This window comes from Pituophis catenifer, unplaced genomic scaffold, assembly GCF_029215685.1.
Source record: "Pituophis catenifer annectens isolate HBS135680 unplaced genomic scaffold, rPitCat1.0.hap2 SCAF_1, whole genome shotgun sequence".
Classification (NCBI taxonomy): domain Eukaryota; kingdom Metazoa; phylum Chordata; class Lepidosauria; order Squamata; family Colubridae; genus Pituophis; species Pituophis catenifer.
The window spans coordinates 186,104,204-186,126,087 of record NW_027256881.1 but is presented as its reverse complement, the minus strand read 5'-3'; the positions used below and the strand labels follow the sequence as shown (position 1 = coordinate 186,126,087).

The window sequence follows — 21,884 nt, the reverse complement described above, 5'->3', positions numbered from 1 at the left end:
TCTGACTGCATAATTATAATTTAGGTTTAGATTTAGATTATTGTTGGCTTAGTTGGTCCTCTAAAAGCCATATGTCAGAAATAGTTTGTGTGTGAGAGAGAGGGAGAATATGGCAAAAATGTGCATTTTTACAAAGCCAGGTACTAGACATGGTACTTCATTATGTTGCTCTTAATACATATAGTCCTCCTTAGCAATTGCTTGTTTAGTGACCGTTCGAAATTGCAACAGTGCAACTGATGGTCACAACATTCCACAGTTATGTTATCATTATGCCTGTGCTTCACAACCAGCTTCTGAGAAGCAAAATTAATGGAAAAACCAGTGGTGAACAAGTCTATAAAATCAATGGAATAAGAAAAAGCCCAGATAGGATGAACTTGTTGGCTGTCACTTCACTGTATGCTTATACTCTATTCACACACTTTAGAACAGCCTTTCAAATTACAGTCATTGCATTTACAGTATATCTGTTTCCACTCCTCATGTTTGCAGAAGGTCTTCTTGCTATTTTATGCAGAACTTTCTTTTCAGGGCTGATGTCAGAAATCAAACAGAAAAGCAGATCAGAATCACCAGATATTTCTTAACCCTGTATATCTCTATTATTATGAACGTATGAAGCCTGTCATATTTCAGTCCCATAAAACAAGGAACATTTTGAAAGAACAACCTTTACAATCTGATGGTTAAGAAAAGAAAATCCATGCACAGTTTGCTTATCCCATTGGATCATAGGTCTGTGTGCATGTGTGTTTGTGTAACTGTTTATATCAAACCTGCACGATAGAATTGCTCTTGGGAAACCCCTAGAAATTTCCAAGGAATATATGGATTTTTAGAAGTTACCTAGCAATAAACCAATTTGGTGACATTGTTTTATGCCATGAGATAAATATTTTATACAATATTTATTTATTTAAAGTCAAACAATTTAGAATGGTTAAATATTGTTAAATATTCTTTACATTTAAATGATCTCAAAATGCTGGCATGTAAATCAAAGAAACCATTTCAATCTTCTTCTTCTTTTTTTTTTTTGGTATTCTCTTTCCAGGGAAAATATATGGACATTGAATTTGATTTTAAAGGTGATCCACTTGGAGGAGTCATTAGCAACTGTAAGTTGTATTTTATTTCTAGAGCACATTTTGTTTGTTTGTTCTATGAGCTATTTGTGATATTCTCAGAAATCTTAAAGGTATAGGCATCTGAAAACTCTTCTAGGGCTTTAACTGCTTCTCTACCAAGTGCTAGTTTGGGCATATTTCTTGAATGCTGACTTCTTTCCTATTGATAGTTGATTCTTAAAGGAAGAAGTTACCACCACTTCTGAATCTCCATTATAAATTCTAGCTTGTTTAAAATAGCATATTGAAAAATATGGAATATTGAAGAAAAATAAAATTTGATATATTTTAAGAATATGTGAGCAAACACAAGAAAAATATAGAAATAGGAATATTCAAGAGTAATCACAGGAGAAATTGGCTAGAGACAGATGAGATGAAGGGAATATTGGAAACCGTACTGAATCATTTGTAAAAAGGATTAGAAAATGACAGGAATATTTGTAAAGAGAGAATGTATTTGATAACTGAATCCATTAGAAAGTGAATTATGACATGCACTCGACCAGCTGTAAGATTAACAAGTACCACATGCAGGTGAAATGCTGTACCGTACTGAACTGTTTAAAAAGTTGCAGAAGAGCCAGCTCAAGTGCTAACAACTCCATGTCAATACTACAGAACAACAGGATTGGGACAGAGATTGGAAAAGATTAGTATGTACTGAAAGAAGAGCAAGAGAATGTGCAAATTACTGAACCGTTGCATTAATTTTGCACATTAAGAGTTTGCTTAATTGCTTAGAAAGAATAGAAACATACATGGAGAGAAACATACTAAATAGACCCCCCTCCCCCCAAAAAAGAGATCAGAAAACATTATAAGATCTTTCCTTCACAACAATAATGCTTGGAAAAGTAAATTTAGAAAGTGAAATATGTACACTGGATGGCAAAGACCTGAATGGGGTAAATAGATATGAGTAAATAGACAAAAGAGCTGTGGGGCCTCCACAAAGAAGCACCAGAAGGCAGAACAAGAAACAATCAAGGAGAGAAGCAACCTGGAATTAAGGAGAAACTTCCTAACAATGAGAACAATTAATCAGTTGTACAGCTTGGCTTCAGAAATTGTGGGTGTTTCATCACTGGGGGTTTTTAAGAAAAGACTGGACCACCACCTATCTGAAATGGATAGGTGGTATAGGATCTCCTGCTTGAGCAGGGGGTTGGATTAGAAGACTTCCAAAGTCTTTTCCAGCTTTATTCTGATTCAGATGATTCAGTTGAGTTTGGGGGCTTAGATCAATAAATATGGACAGAGTGCTGGAGAAGGCAATGACAAGCAAGATTATAGAGGGTAAGGACATTTCATGTTAATATTAAAGAAATGACCTTTCTGATAGTAATACACAACTGTGAAAGCTGAGCATTGAGAAGGAGCAAAAGAAAAAAGATAAATGTCTTTGCAATATAGATTTGGAGATGCTCTGAAGATGTAAGGCTTCAAAAAGAACTAGACCAAGACCAGGTAAAGCCAAACTGTTCATTAGAGAAAATCACCAGCAAGCACACATATTGGACATGTGGATGAATAATGGAATTTTAAAAATAATTATATTGGACAATATTAAGGGATAATGGAGAGGAGGGAAACAGAAAGGGAAGCCAACAGATAAGATAGATGGGGTCAAAAAGATTACTTGCTTGTCCTCAAAGCGCTATGGAGAAATGAATACTGTATGATAAACATTTGTCCACATGTTTCCTGGAATTGAACTTAGTTTGCTGACAATAAATTAACCATCTAAACAGGAGATTAGGCTTGATGGTTTAAATAGCCTCTGTCTACTCACCAACTACATGAAGCAGATCTGGGATCTAATCATTGCTTAAATGGAAATTGGTTGGGAAAGCCACAGAAAATTCATCTTGATTTTGTGGTTGAGGAAACATGGAATATAAATAGATGTAAATGTAATAAAAATAAACTATCTAAAGCTTGCTCAGTTTATTTACTGAGATGAAAAGCTTTGTGGCAGTCTAGATTAGTTCTCCTGTGCTTCCATCCAGCCCTTCATTTCAGCCATATGACAAAGGTTTGCACTGACCTCTCTAGGGTATTAACATAGAAAAGAAGTTATGAAAGTTCAAAATTCTGTCTGAGCAGAATTGCTGAATTTGTTCCATAATGATAGGCTAGAAAATAACTATGGAATGATGTGCGTAATAGTTATTTAGAAACCTTTTCATCAATATGGGTATATTTACAACCCAAAAGGCAATTTAAGTCTGTAATTAAGTACATCTGTATCTCTTTTAGAAACACTAACACATAAGCAAACATTGCTCGTTGGCATGGTATTTATTTGACCACTGAAGCAACTTGACTGTTTTTCAGCATCTGTAACAGAATAAGAGTGTCAAGTATCTATTATCTCCTGCCACCGTCATGCCCTTTCTTTAATTCTGATGTTTTATTATTGGTGAAACAAATTATTACAAGGTTCTAAGAATTGTTCTATGTTGATTCTCATTGTTGACCATCTCCATCATTTTCGGTTTTATAATTCTTAGAGATATTTTGTTGGAGAGATATTTTGCTGCCCTTATATAATGTAATCATTTATGATAGAGATCTTCACTATCATAAATTTAAATTTAAATTCCAGTTTTAAAGGAAACAAGTTATAATTACATTGTTCCTGGGCGCTTGCAGGGTTTTTACTAGTTCATGTCTCTTAATCCTCGTCTCTGTACAGCATCTGTGTCACAGAGCTTCATGTTATTCAAAACATTGTAAAATATATGAGAATTAGTGATATGTTGGACCAGATGCCTCACAGATGTTTTTCTTTTGCTTTGCCATTATCCCCTTTCTGCATGGTTAAAAAATCAAGAAAAATATTGTTCTTTACATGTAACAGCATAGCAAAAAACCTCCAGGTGTTTTAACACTAAAATAAATAATTTTTCAGCCTTCTTCCTATTTATCTTGGGTTGATGGGAAGATGCTTTGATGCATACATTAAAAGTTATCCTTAATTGGTGCTTAGATGTCTTTTTCATGGAGATATTTTTTTCATCTTTGCACATTTCTTCCGCAGCTTCATCAGGTGTTGAAAATACACAATTCAATAACAATATTATAAAAATAGTATATGTTTGTAATTATTTTATTACAGTATTGATTTAAAAGCTTTAAATAGATCAGATTTGTCAATTGACTACTTAGAAGGGTTAATTAAGTCTCTTAAGTATAATTCTGAACTTTTCAAATTTTCTGCAGTAAAGGTAGCATTTTTTTGATGGACAGAATTCATCTATTTAAAGGTCTTTTTTTCCCCCACTAGCCCCTTGGGATGACAGACATGCCATGAAAAGAAGTATGTGGTTTGTCAGGCTGCACATTTGTATTTAACTTTCAACTCAGTTGCTTGCACACACCAAAAGGCTGGTTGGCTGGGATGGTCTGTCCTGTAGAATGGAAGAAAAGGAAGTAGTTAAAAATAGCTCTTCCTGGTTTGTTAGAATATATCATGCAGTTAGTGTTTATTTTTTGCTTGTGATGTAATGTCATTCTTTATTTTTTTCCAAATGTTAATTTAACTGGTATTGCTTTTGAAAATAAAGATAGTTGAACTATCAAAAATAGGGTAGTGGACTTAAAAAAGTCTCATGGCACAGCTCATTTGCAAAATGTTTGTAGATGTAGCATTCATGTAGATCAGGAATGTCCAATCCACAGGCCACAGGCGCCCATGGACAGCTAGTAATGTGGCCCCACAAGATCATAAACTTTTAACATTATGTGATTTATATACATTAACTATATTATATATTTTATATGTGGCCCAAGACAGTTCCTCTTCACTCAATATAGCCCAGGCAAACCAAAAGGATAGATACCCATGATGTAGATCAGCTGTCCCCAACCTTTCTGGCTCAATGGACCGGTGGGGGGGTGGGGGGAGAGGGCATGGTTTCACACATGCATGTGTACTGCTTTCATAAATGCAACTTCGCAGATGCATACACGCACTCCCCCACTACTTACATGGTCCCGTTCTGAACAGGATGCAGCCCAGCATCAGGTCGCGGACCGGGGGTTGGGGGCCCCTGGTGTAGATAGTACTGTATGGGGTAGTAAATAAAGTACAATATTAGGTAATATCAAACATTTTTATGTGACAAAATAGATATGTTACTGTATAACTGCCCTAATTTTTTGTAAATCAAACTATTTGTAATTAATTATACATCAAAGGCAATTAAAACTCTTAACTCTGTACCTTATTTTGCTTGTTGATTTCAAATTAATACCAGTATTTTCCATCAGATGCCTATAGGATTAAAGCAGCATAGTGACAGTGCCATAGACGTCTGTTGATGACTGAAAAAAATGGTATATATTCACTAGATAGTATTTCAACATATTTACTTTCTTTACTGCTGCTACAATCTGAGTAAACATTTTGGGTTGTTTGTTTCTTATTTTCTCAGGCTGACATATTTAAGTGTTCACCAGATAGGCCTAATCTAACCTTTGATCAAATAAGCAAGGACATTGCAGTGAACTAGTGATTATCTAGTTTTCTACTTCTACTTTATGCCCTCTGGAAATTTTCTCCGAAAGAAGCGCTGGGAATGTTCACTTTTGTGTGTATGAGATACATGACAACAGAACTATGTCTATTGCTAAGAGTGGTATAGTTCTGCAGCTTCTGTTTAATTTTTTGAGAGTGGGCATTTCCCTTTCAGTTCTTATCACTGAGCTAGGGACAACTTTAAACTGATCCTTCTGGTATTCTTACAGTATGTGCATACTCTTTGTGCACATAAATATTTTTAAAATTCTCTCCTATGATGGTAAGTAGACAGCTGTATTTAGCAATGTTAAGGTGTACCTGTGGCGTGGGGGGGGGGGTTTGCTAACAAAGAAAAGGAGAGTTCTTCTATCCCTAACATTGAGTCTGCAGTGTAACCATTGACAGAGTGATTCTTTCTATTATTTATTTATTTATTATTTATTTATAATCAAATTTCTATACCGCCCTACTCCCGAAGGACTCAGGGCGGTGAACAGTCAAGATAAAATACAAATAATACAAATATTAAAAAATCCCTTAAAATTATTAAATATTTTGGCCGAAACACAGATTCAAACACCCAATTTATAAAATCACAAATTAAAAATTTAAAAAAGGAGAGTTAGGCCAGGCCAGCCTGCTGAAATAAAAAAGTTTTGAGAGCACAACGAAACGTGCGCAGGTCCAGGATCCTCCGTATCTCTGGGGGGAGCTCGTTCCAGATGGTAGGTGCCCCCACAGAGAAGGCTCTCCCTCTGGGGGCCACCAGTCAACACTGTTTGGCCGACGGCACCCTGAGGAGCCCCTCTCTATGGGAGCATACTGGTCGGTGAGAGGCTATTGGTAGCAGAAGGCGGTCTCGTAAATACCCCGGTCCGATGCCATGGAGCGCTCTAAAGGTGATAACCAAAAGCTTGAAGCGCACCCGGAAGACCACCGGGAGCTAGTGCAGCTCGCTTAGGAGGGGGGTCACATGGGAGCGCCACGTCGCTCCCATAACCACCCGCGCGGCCTCATTCTGGACCAGCTGGAGCCTCCGGGTGCTCCTCAAGGGGAGCCCCATGTAGAGAGCATTGCAGTAGTCCAGACAGGAAGTAACGAGAGCATGAGTGACCGTATTTAACGAGTCCCGATCCAGAAAGGGACGCAACTGGCGAATCAGGCGGACCTGATAAAAAGTCCCCCTGGCCATGGCCATCAGGTGCTCTTCTAAAGACAGCCGTGAGTCCAGGAGGACACCCAAGTTGCAAACCCTCTCCGTGGGGGCCAATGACTCGCCCCCAATAGTCAGTGATGGCACCAACTGACTATATCGGGATGTCGGAAACCACAGCCACTCAGTCTTGGATGGGTTGAGCCTGAGTCTGTTTCTCCCCATCCAGATCCGCACAGCCTCCAGGCACTGGGACCGGGACATCACTTCAAGGGCATCATTGGGGTGGTCCGGGGTGGAGATGTACAGCTGAGTATCATCAGCGTACTGATGGTACTTCACCCCGAAACCACCGATGATCTCACCCAGCGGCTTCACATAAATGTTGAACAGAAGGGGCGAGAGGACCGACCCTTGTGGCACCCCACATACAAGGGGCCTCGGGATCGACCTCTGCCCCCCTGTCAACACGGACTGCGACCGGTCAGAGAGAAAGGAGGAGAACCACCGTAGGACGGTGCCCCCCACCCCTAACTCCTCTAGCCGGTGCAGCATGATACCATGGTCGATGGTATCAAAAGCCGCTGAGAGGTCTAATAGGACCAGGACAGAGGAACAACCCCTGTCCCGAGCCCTCCAGAGATCATTAAAGGCAAAGTCTGTAACGATTAAAGAAGATAATTATTATAAACTTGCACAACAAATTAAAACAGATTTGGAGGTGTGAAAAAATCTACAATTATCATTGATTGGAAGAGTAGCTGTGATAAAAATGAATATCTTGCCAAGATTACTGTATTTCTTTCAAACAATACCAATAAAACTGGAAAAGAAATATTTTGAAGAATTAAATAAAACAATATTAAAATATATTTGTCAAGGGAAAAAAGCAAGGATAAGTTTGAAAATGTTACAAGATTCTAACAATAGAGGTGGTTTTGGGCTACCAGATGGGGAATTATACTACCAGGCTTAGATACTTACTTGGGTGAAAGAATGGATTGGTTTGAGGAACAAAAGACTATTGACCTTGGAGGGACATGATCTTGAATTAGGTTGGCATGCTTTTTTATGGTATGGAAGAAACAAAATACATAGCTATTTCCAAAGACACTATGTTAGTAATGCATTATTATTAGTATGGGAGAAAATTAAAGAACAACATTATTTGAAAATACCGATCTGGCTCCCCACAATTGAGGCACTGATTTACCCAAATGTTATTGATGTAGAGAATGTTACCAGATATAAAGATATTTTAAATGAAAAGGGGGAACTTAAAACTAAACAGGAACTGAGTAATCAAGGGATTCAGATAACATGATGGTCATATGTGTAGATACAATCTAGATATGGGAAAGATGTTAAAATGTATGGTTTATATAAAGAATTAACAGAATTAGATCAGATATTAACAGGGACAGATGAAAAATAAATAAAGAAAATATATAGCTATTTGTTAAATATTAAGATGGAAGATTGAACAAGTAAAAAAGACAATGATAGTTTGGGCTAAACTTTTGGCTATTCGATTGAGTTAGATAAATGGCAGAAATTATGGGATAGAAATTATAAATTAACAATGTCTACTGCATACAAAGAAAATCTTTATAAAATGTTTTATAGATGGCATTTTCCACCCTCAAGGTTAGCAAAGATGTTTAAGGATAAATCTGCAAAATGTTGGGAATGTCATCAGACACCTGGTTCATACTATTATATGGTGGACATGTCAAAAAGCAAAAAATATATTAGACAAAAATACATACATGGCTGGAAAAATGATAAAACAACATATAGATTTGAAACCAGAGACATTTTTGTTGGGCATTTTACCCATATAACAAAGGGAATGTACCGTATATCTGATTTTATATGTATTGACTGCAACGAGAATAGTATTTGCACAACAATGTGCAGTGAAAAGTGAAGAGATCCCACCAGATGAGGATGTGATTAGAAAAATATTAGAATGTGCAGAAATGGATAAGCTAACACTTACAATTAAGGAAAAGAAAGAAACTGAAAATTTTTTGACTTGGGATTTATCAATGGCTAGCTGACAAAAACAGAAGCTAGAAACAGGGAAATATATGGAAGGATCAGTAAGGAAGATACATTAACTTGGTTAAATTATTATTATTATTATTATTATTATTATTATTATTATTATTATTATCATCATCACCATTATCACAGTCAGTCAGATGTTCAGACTGGGTTTGGCATCCCTGTCTACCTATCAAGTCCTTACCAAGGACCTGGGATAGGCAAATCCGAACATTTGACACTGTTACAGATATCATCGCGGGATGGAAGCAGTTCTAAGCAAAGCCGCCTTTCTGCAATTCACTGATGGCAAACCTGTCAATGCCTATGGTGCTCAAGTGGTACTCCAGTTGTTTTGGGACTGTACTAACCCAAGACGCCTATTACTATTGGTACTACCCTTGCTTGCCTTTGCCATAGTCGTTCTGTTTCTATTTGTAGGTATTTGTATTTTGTTATCTTCTCCAGTTCTTTCTCTTCTATTCTGCTGTCTCCAGGCACTGCCACATTCACTATCCAGACTTGTTTGTCTTTCTTATCGATAACTGTTAAATCCAAGGTGTTATGTGACAGGTGCCTGTCTGTCTGGATTCTGAAGTCCCAGACCAATTTGACTTCTTCATTTTTCTATGACTTTCTCTATTTTATGGTCCCACCAGTTCTTGCTTACAGGCAAATGATATTTCTTGCAGATCTTCCAATGCACCATTGTTACTACTTTGTCATGCTGCTGCTTGTAGTCAGTTTGTACAATCTTCTTGCAGCAGAAGATTTGCAGATTATGTAATTAGGTGAGATAGTTTTCTAGAAGATGCAACCAGTGTTGCCACAAACAAGAGGGGGTCAACCAATTCTCCAAAACACCTGAAGGCAGGAAATGAAGTAATGGATGGGAATTAATCAGGGAGAGAAGCAACCTAGAACTAAGGAGAAATTTCCCAACAGTGAGAACAATGAATCACTGGAACGACTTGCTTCCAGAAATTGTGACCTCCGAGGTCCCTTCCAACTCTGTTATTCTGTTAAGACTAAAATAATTCAAAATGATCTTGATGGAACAGAGAAATGAGCTAAGAGTAAGTTAAAGGTTAAGTGCAAAGTTATACATGTAATAAATATAGCTTAAAATTGCACAGGTTCAGAATGGGAAATAACCGGGTTTGGTAATAATTACTGTGAAAAAACAAGCCTTGCAATAATAGTTGATTATCAACTGAATATCAGTCAGTTGGGTGTTATGACTGCCAAAAAGCTAACTGCATTTTGAGCCCAGATTAACAAAAACATTGTTTCTAAACCACAACCCCTTAAACCAAGATCATTTTAAATAAAATACTCATGCAAACGAAGTTAGCCTCCATAACTCTTCTCCACCTTGTCTGTTATGGCTTTTCTGTCTGTCAAGCGTTTTGGCATGCTTTAAGATATGTGGAAGTCATTACTTGGTTTTATAGGATGTGCAAGTCACAGAAACCTTTAAATCATAGAAATAACTATTTTGCTAGGAAGCATGACTGATTATTTTCACTGTTATGATGGCTACTTTTTCGATTTCTGAGAATGTGGAATAGCAGGCAGAAGCAAAGATGGTGAGCTGCTGGAATAGCTGAAACCCGTGTGATACTGAATTTACATGTTCTTCCTATATGAAACCTATATGAAACATTCCATGGAAGAGCAAGCTGCCAACCACAATTATGAGACGGCTATTATATTTATTGTTATTTTTCAACCTTTTATTATTTCCTTTTGTGTGTGAGAGAGTGGGAGGGAGGGAGGGAGGGAGAGATGCATATGTCAAAATGCAATATAAAAATACTATACTCAAATGTTGCATGGTGGTTTGGCCAGTGAATCCTAAGATTTAAAATAGCCTGAGAAATCCGTACAATCTCTTGTAAGACACATGAAGGCACATCTGAAAGTGTCTTCATTTAATTTTAGGTTGCCAAATAGCATTTTTTCAATGACTTCCTTGTTTTGCTACGTAGAACAAGAGTCGCTTTCATTCCAAGTGTCCTTTGTAGAAAAGCTTGTGTATGCTTTGCTAATTGGAGCAGGTGACATGGAGACAAAACACTGCTGGTAACTTACTGAAATATTAATACACTTCATTGTTCTTTTGTTTGTCCTGAATGTTAGTAAAGCATAACATAAAGCACTAGCTTGATGGAGACACACTCCTTGTGTCATATGTACATTGTGAGGGCAAACTTTTTTTTTAGGGTTAGGATTTAGTAAATCTAAATTTAAAAGACACAAATGGTATATACAGTAGATTTGTATGACCCTAAGCTTATTTGGATAACATATTCATTTTAATTAGTGCTGAAGGCTTTCCCAAATAATCTAAAGTAATTCTTTAAATGCAGAATGAAAACAAGCTATATTCTGGCAAATTCTATTGTGAAATAGAGGAATGACATAGAATACTTGGAGCAGGCTTTGATCAGTGTATATGTATTCACGATGCTGGTATTTATAGAGAATATTACTCAGTGTAGGATTCATGAGACCATTTGGGACGCATGAACATCCAATTTCTGTTTGAAGACATTTAGAACGGAACTTACTACATCATTTGGCAACCTGACAAAGTAGTCAAGAAATTCACCTTGATGGATAGCTCAGGCCTTCTTATAGTTTTGACCCACTGAATCTGGTCCTACTCTCTCCCCTTAGTTGTATTTTGTGTACACTAAATAAACTCAATTTTTTAACCATTCATCATAGGGTTTGGCTATCAAACACTTCATTAACTTGGTAGCCTTCCTCTGATTTCCTCCAGTTTGTCACTCTCCTTTTGAACTATGGAGCCCAGAACTGGATGCAGTACTTGAAATGAGGTCTAACAAAGCCAGAGTAGAGTAGAACAGTTACTAGCTGGTTTCTCTTCAGATCGTATAAATCTTTCGCCTTTTCACACTGCACCCTATTTTATCCTTATGTTTCACCTCTTTCCTACACATATGCAGAATTTTACGTTTCACCCTGTTGAAGACCATCCTGTTGATTTTAGTCCAGTGCTCAAACCGTTTTGAATTTGCTCTGTAGAGCAATGGTGGGCAGTAACTGAGGCAAGACAGGTGTAAAAGGAACAACAGTTTATTGCTAACAGCTAACAGAACAGCTTCAGAACTAGAACAGCAACTCAGGCGTTTGACAGCTATTTATACAGTAGCTGTCAAACCTCTCAGCCAATGGGCTGCTGGAATTCTTCCGCCGGCTCTGGGCGCGTCTTAGCCAATGGGAGCGATGTGTCGTATGTCTGAGGACCAGTCGTAAATCTGGGGACTTAGCACCCCTTCCCTCCTGGATAGCGCACATGTAGTCGCTCAAGTAGGCAGGGCGCTGCCTGGTCCGCACAGATCTGTGCAGTTCTGGGATGGCCTCCGATGGAGCTTCCACCCCCTCCCCTTCTTTCTCCTAACAAGCACCTGAGACCGTTTGGCAGCAGCACCTCCCCCAACCTCTCCCCCCCCCGCAATCGATCGCATGGGAGCTTCTGGCTGCCACCATTGGCAGCCAGATAGGCTGTCCTGGGTGGCTAAAAGGCCAGGACAAACAGTATGTTGTCCAATGGGCTGCACTGAAGCATGTGGGATGGAGGGGCTGGGGCCCATTGGCTGGGGCGAACAGCTAGGGGCATGTCAGCCGAGGAGAAACGTTAGCAGTAAATGGCTGGAGGCGGAACCCTGGTGGCGAAGCAGGCACGGCCAAGGGTATGAGGCGAACAATCCTAAACCCTTGCCAAGCTCCTAAAATGCAATCCCGTGACCACAAGGCAGAGGGCGGCAGTATAACTTCAAGGATAGGTCATGAATAGCTTTTTAACAGTGTGTCATAACTTCAAATGGTCATCAAACAACCAGTTATAAATTGAGAACTACCTGTACTTTTTATCAGGCTGAATTGGAGGCATTAATGGCAGTCCTTTGGTACAACAGTATGATTCTATCTACGATGTGATTCTGTAATTCTAATGTTCTTTACGTCAATATGAATTTGAACTGTCTCATGCTAGAATAGGATATGTAGAGATTCATTTTGATTTTAGACTTCTTCAGTACACAAGTAAGCATCTCATTTTATAACTGAGTGTCCTGTTTAACTGAAGTTTTATTAAACAGGTAGATGAATGCATGCATAGAAATGTGAAAGCAGTATAATTGCTAAAGCGGTCTTCGAATCTGATATCTTCTTAATTTGTTTGACTAACCTCCACAACTGAGTCGGGAAGTCTGGTTTAGAATTCCAAGTTAGTTTAGTATGTAAGTTAAATATCCTTAAATTAAATTTCCCTGCTGTGTCATGGAATTCATTAGAGTGACATTAAGAAATTAAGACACTATCAGCCTAATCAAGCTTACAGGAATGATGTGAGTATTGTACCAGTGGAATGGGGAGCTTTTTAATGTGTTTCTTAGAAAAAGGCAGGACGTCACATATGTAACCAAAATATTCATTACTTAATTAGATATTATAAAGTAGTGTGTGCCTCTTCAGTGTCTGTTCCAGCTGTTACCTTCATTTCTTAATGTTCTACTAGAGTTGTAAGTGTGATTCTTTTTTTTGGGTGGGGGAAAGGAAACTAAAGAAAGGATAAATAATTATTTAACTATAATTTTAGATCTCTTGGAAAAGTCCCGTGTTGTTAAACAGCCCAGAGGTGAAAGAAATTTCCATATTTTCTATCAAATTCTGTCTGGAGGATCAGAAGATTTGCTCAGTAAGTACAATTTTGGAGAATATTGAAGTTACAACTGCATATGGAACTAGGTAATTTATTTCAAGCTGGCATAACTAATTTTGATATTGTGTGCATTCTTTATTTAAATCCAGACATACAAACATGACTGTCATTGCTACTAAATAAGAGCAGTAATGTGAATTTGCTAGTAAAAAGATATATTTTTATTTTAACAGAAAAACTTAAGTTGGAGATGGACTTCAGTCGATACAACTACTTGGGTCTGGGTTCTGCAAAAGTAAATGGAGTTGATGATGCTTCAAACTTCAGAACAGTTAAGGTAAGGATTCATGCCCTTCTGCTATATTCAGAATTGGTTCAATTTCAGTTTGAAGTGTAAAATTATTTATATACCGCTTTTATTGGTTTTTACAACTGCAGGTAATCCTCGATTTATGACCACAATTGAGCCCACAATTTCTGTTATTTAGTGAGACATTTGTTAAGTGAATTTGGCCCCATTTTGCGACTTTTCTCGCCACAGTTGTTAAATGAATGACTACAGGTGTTAAATTAGTAACATGGTTGTAAAGTGAATCTGGCTTCCCTATTGACTTTGCTTGTCAGAAGGTTGCAAAAGATCACATGACCCTGGGATAGTGCAATGGTCATAAATATGAGTCAGTTGCCAAGCATCTGAATTTTAATCATGTGACTGTGGGGATGCTGCAACAGTTGTAAGTGTGAAAAACGGTCATAAGTCACTTATAAATAATAAGTGAATAAATAATCTCCTTCTTACTAGCCTGATTGTGTTGAAATGACATGGATCAGAAACATAAAACCATGAGACTGGTTTGTGGATGCTGCATTTTAAAATTTCCCTGCTTTCATATATTTTATTCAGATACTAAATGAAAATTAACATCAGCTATGAGTAGTTAGATTGTAATAGATGTACTCGGATTAGAAATGTTTGACTATTCTTAATGATTTTTCTAATTAAAATGTGTTGCTACATTGATTTAATGAATGTAGAGGGGTTCTACACTTATAAATAAATTCACATTTTTTAAAAAAGAAACCAAACGGTAATTAAAACATTTAACTGTGAATTAAAAATTATTTCTAGTAACACCTGTAGATTAAGTAAAATTCTAGTGTGACTATACTATGAGAGCCATTTGGGCCAGCTGAGAGATATAAATTTGAATCTTAGCTCTCTAAATAAAATCTTGTGTGAATTTAAAACAACTCCTGTAATCCATACACCTCCTTCTTTTTGTTCCTATTTATACTCACGTGTGTCAAACTCAGCACGTCATGTTGCCGTCACGTGACGTTTTTCCCCTTCCAAGAGCTGGGGTGGGCGTGGCCTGTGCATGACGCATCCTCCTCCGGGCCACCAGTTTGACACCCCTGCTCTAACGCCTTGTTCCACTTATCTTCCCATGCTGAAGCTGCCCCCTGGAAAGCAAGACTTTCCAGTATTAGCCCCCTTATTTTAGTACATTCTGTCCTGTAAGGTCTACCAAGCACCATCCTTACTGTTTTTTTCAGTGCCAGACAAAAGGTGTTTTTAATACTTAAAGACTTTTCATAATGTGCTAATAGTGCCGTGATTTTTAACTTACCGTTGCTTTTACTTTCTCTTACTGCCTTAATGTTTATCTTGTTGATTTTGTTTTGTACTGTTCTTCTAAAACATTTCACTGTATGCTTTTGTTAATGAAAGTGATATAGAAAAGTAAACAGATACTACTTAGTTGGCTGTGAAAATAAAATAAATTGGGTGCAGTGGGAAACAGCTACCAGGAAGGAGGAAAAGGTGAAAATGTAATAAACACGATTTCCATCTTCTAGAATGCCATGCAGATCGTGGGATTTATGGACCACGAGATCCAGTCAGTATTTGAAGTTGTTGCTGCTGTTTTAAAACTGGGAAACATTGAATTTAAACCAGAATCTCGTGTGAATGGATTAGACGAAAGTAAAATCAAAGATAAAAATGGTAATTCAAATAATAGAGCTTAATTGAGTAACATATATCTCCATTGGTTTCCAGTACTACCTATTTTTTGGCTTGTTTCTAAATGTATTAATTTCAAAGTCAATGACAGAATCTTTATTACAGAATCCTTATTTATTAGTATGCTAGGTATTTTTCTGCCAGTTTGAAATTGTTCAGAATTCTTCATCAGACAAGAATTTTAAAAAAATGTTTTTTTTAAAAAAATTCTTACATACTACTGTTCAAGTTCTTTGAAGGTTTTCTGGTTTGTATTTAGTCTGTAGAAGATAAGCATGTACAAAATAAAAACCACATTTTCTTATACTGCATTAACCTTTTTCCACTTTACCCAATCTTAAAATTACCAACTTAATTTTAACTATTTAGATGACTTCAGCAATATCTGATATTGGAAGTGATACAAAATCCCTGAAATACTGCACTTTATGCACCCAAGAATGAAAGAAAAATAGGTTGGACAGAAAAACAATGACTGGGTAACATTGTAGTCATAGAGTTTGAATTTAATAATAATGTCTTAAAATGGAATAAGGAATGGAATGAAACATTCGGATTAGACTCTTTCAGATTCTTGGGGTTTTTAATTTGCATCTTATCCTCTATCTAGAAGTGCTGGGATGAAGCAACAGTAAATTTAGCAGGTTCGTTAAAAATATAGCGTTCAATTTTCACTCAAAAGTATTTTCATCCTTGGGCAAAGCAGTTTCCTTGGTAGGTAGAAAGTAGTTAAAGTGGGCAGTTTTTGTATTTAAAAAAGCTACAGATAATTTTAGATGGCATGGCAGATATTTAAAAATACATTTTAGAAAGGAAATCAGTTAAAGCTACATTTGTGTGCAAAGCCAAGCATCCTTTGTCAAATTGTATGTTTCAGTGAATCACTAGGTAAAAGAAGACGACACACCCTCTACATGGTAGAAAGTTAAATACAACATCATTCTGCAAATTTGAGTGCATGCTTACTATTTCTATGCAGTTGTTTGCAGAGTCAAAATAAGGAAATAAAGAATAAGGCAGATGACACTGTTTTGCCTAGCCAGTTGCAAAACAGAAAGTTCTGTTCAAGTGAATAAATATTTTTTGAAAATACAATAAAACTCACCTCAAACTGTATGCTTCAACTTATGATTCTTCTTTTCCACAGAGCTTAAAGAAATATGCGAGTTGACAGGCATTGATCAGTCAGTTCTGGAAAGAGCTTTTAGTTTCCGCACTGTTGAAGCCAAGCAGGAGAAAGTATCTACAACTTTAAATGTGGCTCAGGTAAAGCCAGATGATTACAATAGTGAATTCTCTTTTTTCCCCCCTTCAGTAACAGGTACTGCAAAAAAATTTAGGCTAGTATTTTTAAAAAAAAAAAAAAAAAACTTTCCCTACAGCACATCTACAGACTATGGGTGGCTATTGATTCTTGCCACCTTATGCTGTGCCAACATAAAACATATCTTAAATGTTTTTGATTCTTTTCTTTCTTTTAACTAGGCTTATTATGCTCGGGATGCTCTCGCAAAGAATCTTTACAGTAGACTGTTTTGTTGGCTTGTTACCAGAATCAATGAAAGCATTAAGGTATAGTTCATCAAATGCAATAAATTTTCAATGACAGCTCATAAAATAAATGGTCATCTGTTTTTGCATATAAGCAATATGTATACCGGGGTCTCCAACCTGTGGACCATGACCTAATCGCCACCGGGCTGCGTGAGTGGCCAGTTGCTGGGCATCCATCTGCGTGTGCATACAGCCCCACTCGTGCAAGTGTCACTGCGGGTGCTTGCGGCCCCACTCAAATGTTGTGGGCCCTTGTGGCTTCACTCACGCAAGCTTCGTTGCGGGCGCTTATGGCCCCACTCGCGCTTGTGTTGCCATGAACATCGCAGGTGCTTTCGCACACTCACATGCGCCTGCCTCTCCCACAAAATCATCCCCTCTCCCCCCTGCTCTGGGCCGCCAACCAGAAAAGGTTGGGAAACTCTGATGTGTGCCATATGGTATTTTTTAATTTACACTACTTTTTATTGATCTATCTTGCTGCCATCTATTACTAATCATGAAAATAATAACTTTTTCTACAGGCACAGTCCAAAGTAAGGAAGAAAGTAATGGGGGTTTTGGACATCTATGGCTTTGAAATTTTTGAGGTATTTTCTTTACTCCAAACTAATTTATTAGCAAAATACAATGTAGTTACTTGTTTGAACTCTCCATCTTCTAAAAAGGTTTTGAACTCAGCATACAATAAGTCAAGAATTAATTAACATAGGGGAAGAAGTCTCAGTAAATCATGACTGGTTAAACTGTCTGGGATGAAACACACTATTTTGATCAGATATACATTCAGGTTATTTTTTAAAAAAAATCACAAACAAAAACTGTTGCTAATAATTTTGTTTGCATGGGAAAAACATTTTTGAACTGATTTTAAATGCTGTATATTTAAGTTATATATTAAAACTCATTTTCACCATAAATCATGCCCCTTTGTTCATATTTACTCCTTTGGGTGGAGGGGCAAAGAGAGATTAATTATTACCAAGACATTTTGAAACACACAAATAATTAATTGGCAAATTGTTTGATTTTTTAAATTGAAAAATCTCTCCGTCTCCTCAGTAATTCCTTAGATAGGTTTACATATCTGTTACACGCCATGTTTGCTTAGAAGCCACTCCTGGATAAAACTTTATACAAATAAGAACCATGTGACTTTTATGGCTGAAAAAAGATCTGCGTATTCAGAACAGATTATACTTTTTTTTTTTACTAAGGGTACTAGGAGAAATGTAAGATAGTTACTGAGAGCATGCTAAATTCAGAGCTGCAATGATTTTCTAATTAGTATATCTACATCTAATGTAGGGTTATTACATTCATGTTTACATGATTAGACATGCACTTATAATTGATAAAATATAAAATAACTATTACAGACCTGAACATATATTGATTTTTGAAATCAGTGGTTTTATTTAGAGTGAATAAACACGACTTTGAAATATAGTTTTTGGTTAAAAAAGTTTAATAAAAGAAAAACTGTCTCTATTCCTAAAATTTCATGAACGAAGTTGCTGGATTTTTAAAAAATTAATCTGTAAAACTATCTCTAAAAATACAGATAGTCTTCAGTTAATGATCATAACAGGGACTGGCAACTCTGTTGCTAACCAATGTGGACACAAAGCCAAAAAATAATATATCCCATGACCATGTTGTCCCAGGTAAGCCAAATAGAAAAGATGACCAGATGAGCTAATTCTGCTTTATTGTAAGAACAGAATTTTATAAGTTTGAAATCTCCCATTGCCTGCCTGATCCATTAGGATCAGTCTTTCGTAAGTTTCTTTCTCTGTCCATTAAGCAACTGTGGGCTCCCTCTTGTCTGATCAGTTCCTAGGAAGCATTTCTTCCCCTCATCCTTCAAGGTTATTTTCACATACCATTATATCTACTTACTTACAATGGAAATTCTGGTTGTGGTTGTTAAATAAATTGTGCATGATCATTAAGTGTGACATCATGTGACTGCAAGTTGCTACTTCCTGCTGGCTTCCCCATTGCTTGTTGGAAACCAGCAGTGAAGGTCGCAAATGGCAATCATGTGACCACAGGGATAGCACAACAGCTGCACATCTGAGGACCAATCATAAGTCTTCTCATTCAGCACCATTGTAACTAAAAAAAAGTCATTGAATGTATGGTTGCTAAGCGAGGACTGCCTGTATACATACATATATATATACATACATACATTGTAAATTACTAGTTTTTTAACAAAAACTTAGCATGATTATAGAATGCTAACAAATTTTCTGGATTTTTTCTTTTGAAAATCTTGAATAGGACAAGGCATTAGATATGAAATGTCAATTTTACAACTGCTTCGCTTTGCAATGGAAATTCTAGTCCCAATTTTCATCATAATCAAGAACTACATGTAACTTCCTCTTAAAATTAAGGAAATACTTATCTTGAAGAAACAATGTACCTTGCTATTCTCAGCAGGATGATTCCGAGTTAATTAGATTCCCTGTAGATTCCTTATATTAGAAATAATTAGTTTTAGTTCATTGCTGCAATGTGAATGCTCTCTTGTTTCTTGTTTCTTTTTTTAAACATTGGCTGTTCCTTGCTGAATGTTATTTACCTATTTAGAGTTGCAGGGCTATATGATTCTTATCCAATCACTTTACATCCATTTTTATTTCAATGAAAGCAATGGAAAAACCTGATGATACTTTAAATATATATATATTCCTTACTCAGGAATATCAGTATTCCTGAGTAAGGAATACTGGATCGTAAAAAGGAAGGTTTATTTGTTGGGCACTGTAGATAAATAGAACAGACAGAAATAACAATAATAAATTCAAAATAATTCTTTAGTTAATTCAATATCCATATACTGATACTCAGTAAAGGTAAGGATGAATAATAATAATAAGAGACACAATATGAGGTGTGTTTAAGATATGAGTAATAATAATTAAAGTAATGGTGATAGTATTGTGTGAACCATTTAAAGGTACCAATTAGTAAGTTTTAAGAGTCAAATTTCTTTATTGGGTTATTTAGGAACAGCAAAAAACATTACAATGAAATATTGTAAAAGCTCAGTAGTTAGTGATAGCAGTGTATATACCTTTATACATTTAGAATGATATGCAGTTTAAAATATACTGGTTACCATAGCCTTCTAGTTGTTATTGGATGAATGGAATAGGGATCCGTATTTTTCAGATCTATCCATCTTCTTTGGAATATAAATGTATGCTTCCAATTGTTCTTCTAATTTAAAAAGTTTGAAAATTTCTATCTGTGAACTGTGTTAACAATTGAATTAATTTGGCCCCAGCTGCCATCTGGAGGAACAGCAATTCTTTGCCTTAATAAAAATGTTACACTGTGTTTTTGTAAGACTGTAAAGATTTGGTGTTGCCATTGTGCTTGGAGATTGGGTATGCAGAAGAACCTGTCCAGTATTAATTACTGTTGGAGGTTCTTGTTATAGCTCAGCTACTGATGTTGTTAATGTTTTTATATTGTTTTTAATATATAATTCTTATATTTTTTTAGATGGTTTTAATTGCATGCCACCCAGAGCCATGTATTTGAGATATCTATCTATCTATCTATCTATCTATCTATCTATCTATCTATCTATCTATCTATCTATCTATCTTATTTATAGTTATGTATTTATTATGTCCCCTGCTGTGTGTTTTTTACTTCTTTTGCAGTATGTTGCTTGTACTGGTCTTAAGAGAAATTGGTTTCTTGAGAAAAGTTTTTTAAAAAAACACCTTAAATCTTTAGTTGTAGTGTTACCAGTACCAAAAAGAAAGTGATTGTATGGGTGACATTAGGTAATTTACAGAATGATATATTGATATAATATGATTATCATAAGATAGTAAATTGTAAAAATAGCTTGCAGGCTATAAGTCTTTTGATTTATAACCCTTCCAAGTGTGATTAATGACACTTTTTTCTTTTATTGGGCAGGATAACAGTTTTGAACAGTTTATTATTAACTACTGCAATGAGAAACTACAGCAGATCTTCATTGAGCTTACTCTAAAGGAGGAGCAAGAAGAATATATACGAGAGGTATTTATTTGTTTCCTGTGTAACTTCCCAGTCCTGCCATAAGTAGCTTCCTCTATTTGCCTTTATTAACTTTTGGAAAAGTTGTTCCTTGCCAGTCTTTTAAGATATGAGGTTGTTCCATTATACTGACAGTTGTTAATGAATCATAAGGGTTAGCTTTGAAACAAAATTAATAATCCAAAAGGCACAAATGAAAATTGTAAAGGTTGGCAAAAGGTTAGTTGAGATCCAGAAGTAGCAAAGCATGAGATTATGCTGGAAGCATAGATGTGAACATCCAGAATATTGCACAGGTAATATAAAATGTGTTTTGGTGATGCTCGGTATCACACAGGACTTGATTGATGACATTACAAAAAATTAGTACTACCAAAGTGTAATCTATTCTATTCTGATGGAGTCATTTAAACTGAGCATCTGTCCTCCTGAAGATGAAGATTAAAGGCAGACAAATCTCAGGGGTTTGTGAGGTGAAACAGTCATTTCCTTAGAAACACTCTCAAGATGTGCAAAGTGTTTATTGACCTAAGGCTTTGCACTGAAGGAATTTGGATCTGTTTCAATTAAGTGCATGGGAAATTGACACAGATTGAGGAATGGAATGGAAAACACATCTGGCAGTTATTCAAGAGCACTCAGTTTGGTTTAGTGGCATTAGCAATTTCTGCGTTTCTAACAAATATAAAGCTCCCATT

The 21,884-nt window shown here is 36.4% G+C and overlaps 1 protein-coding gene across 1 annotated transcript in view; it reads left to right on the top strand.

The window, feature by feature from the left end:
* The window catches only part of MYO1B (myosin IB), a 142,270-nt gene that overhangs the window by 82,914 nt on the left and 37,472 nt on the right, over positions 1 to 21,884 (top strand). Inside the window, exons 7-14 of the mRNA XM_070956840.1 lie at positions 1,058 to 1,121; positions 13,491 to 13,589; positions 13,787 to 13,890; positions 15,414 to 15,561; positions 16,727 to 16,845; positions 17,065 to 17,151; positions 17,658 to 17,723; positions 21,085 to 21,189. Coding sequence (XP_070812941.1) covers positions 1,058 to 1,121; positions 13,491 to 13,589; positions 13,787 to 13,890; positions 15,414 to 15,561; positions 16,727 to 16,845; positions 17,065 to 17,151; positions 17,658 to 17,723; positions 21,085 to 21,189 — 792 coding nt within the window. The remainder of the gene's footprint in view (positions 1 to 1,057; positions 1,122 to 13,490; positions 13,590 to 13,786; positions 13,891 to 15,413; positions 15,562 to 16,726; positions 16,846 to 17,064; positions 17,152 to 17,657; positions 17,724 to 21,084; positions 21,190 to 21,884) is intronic.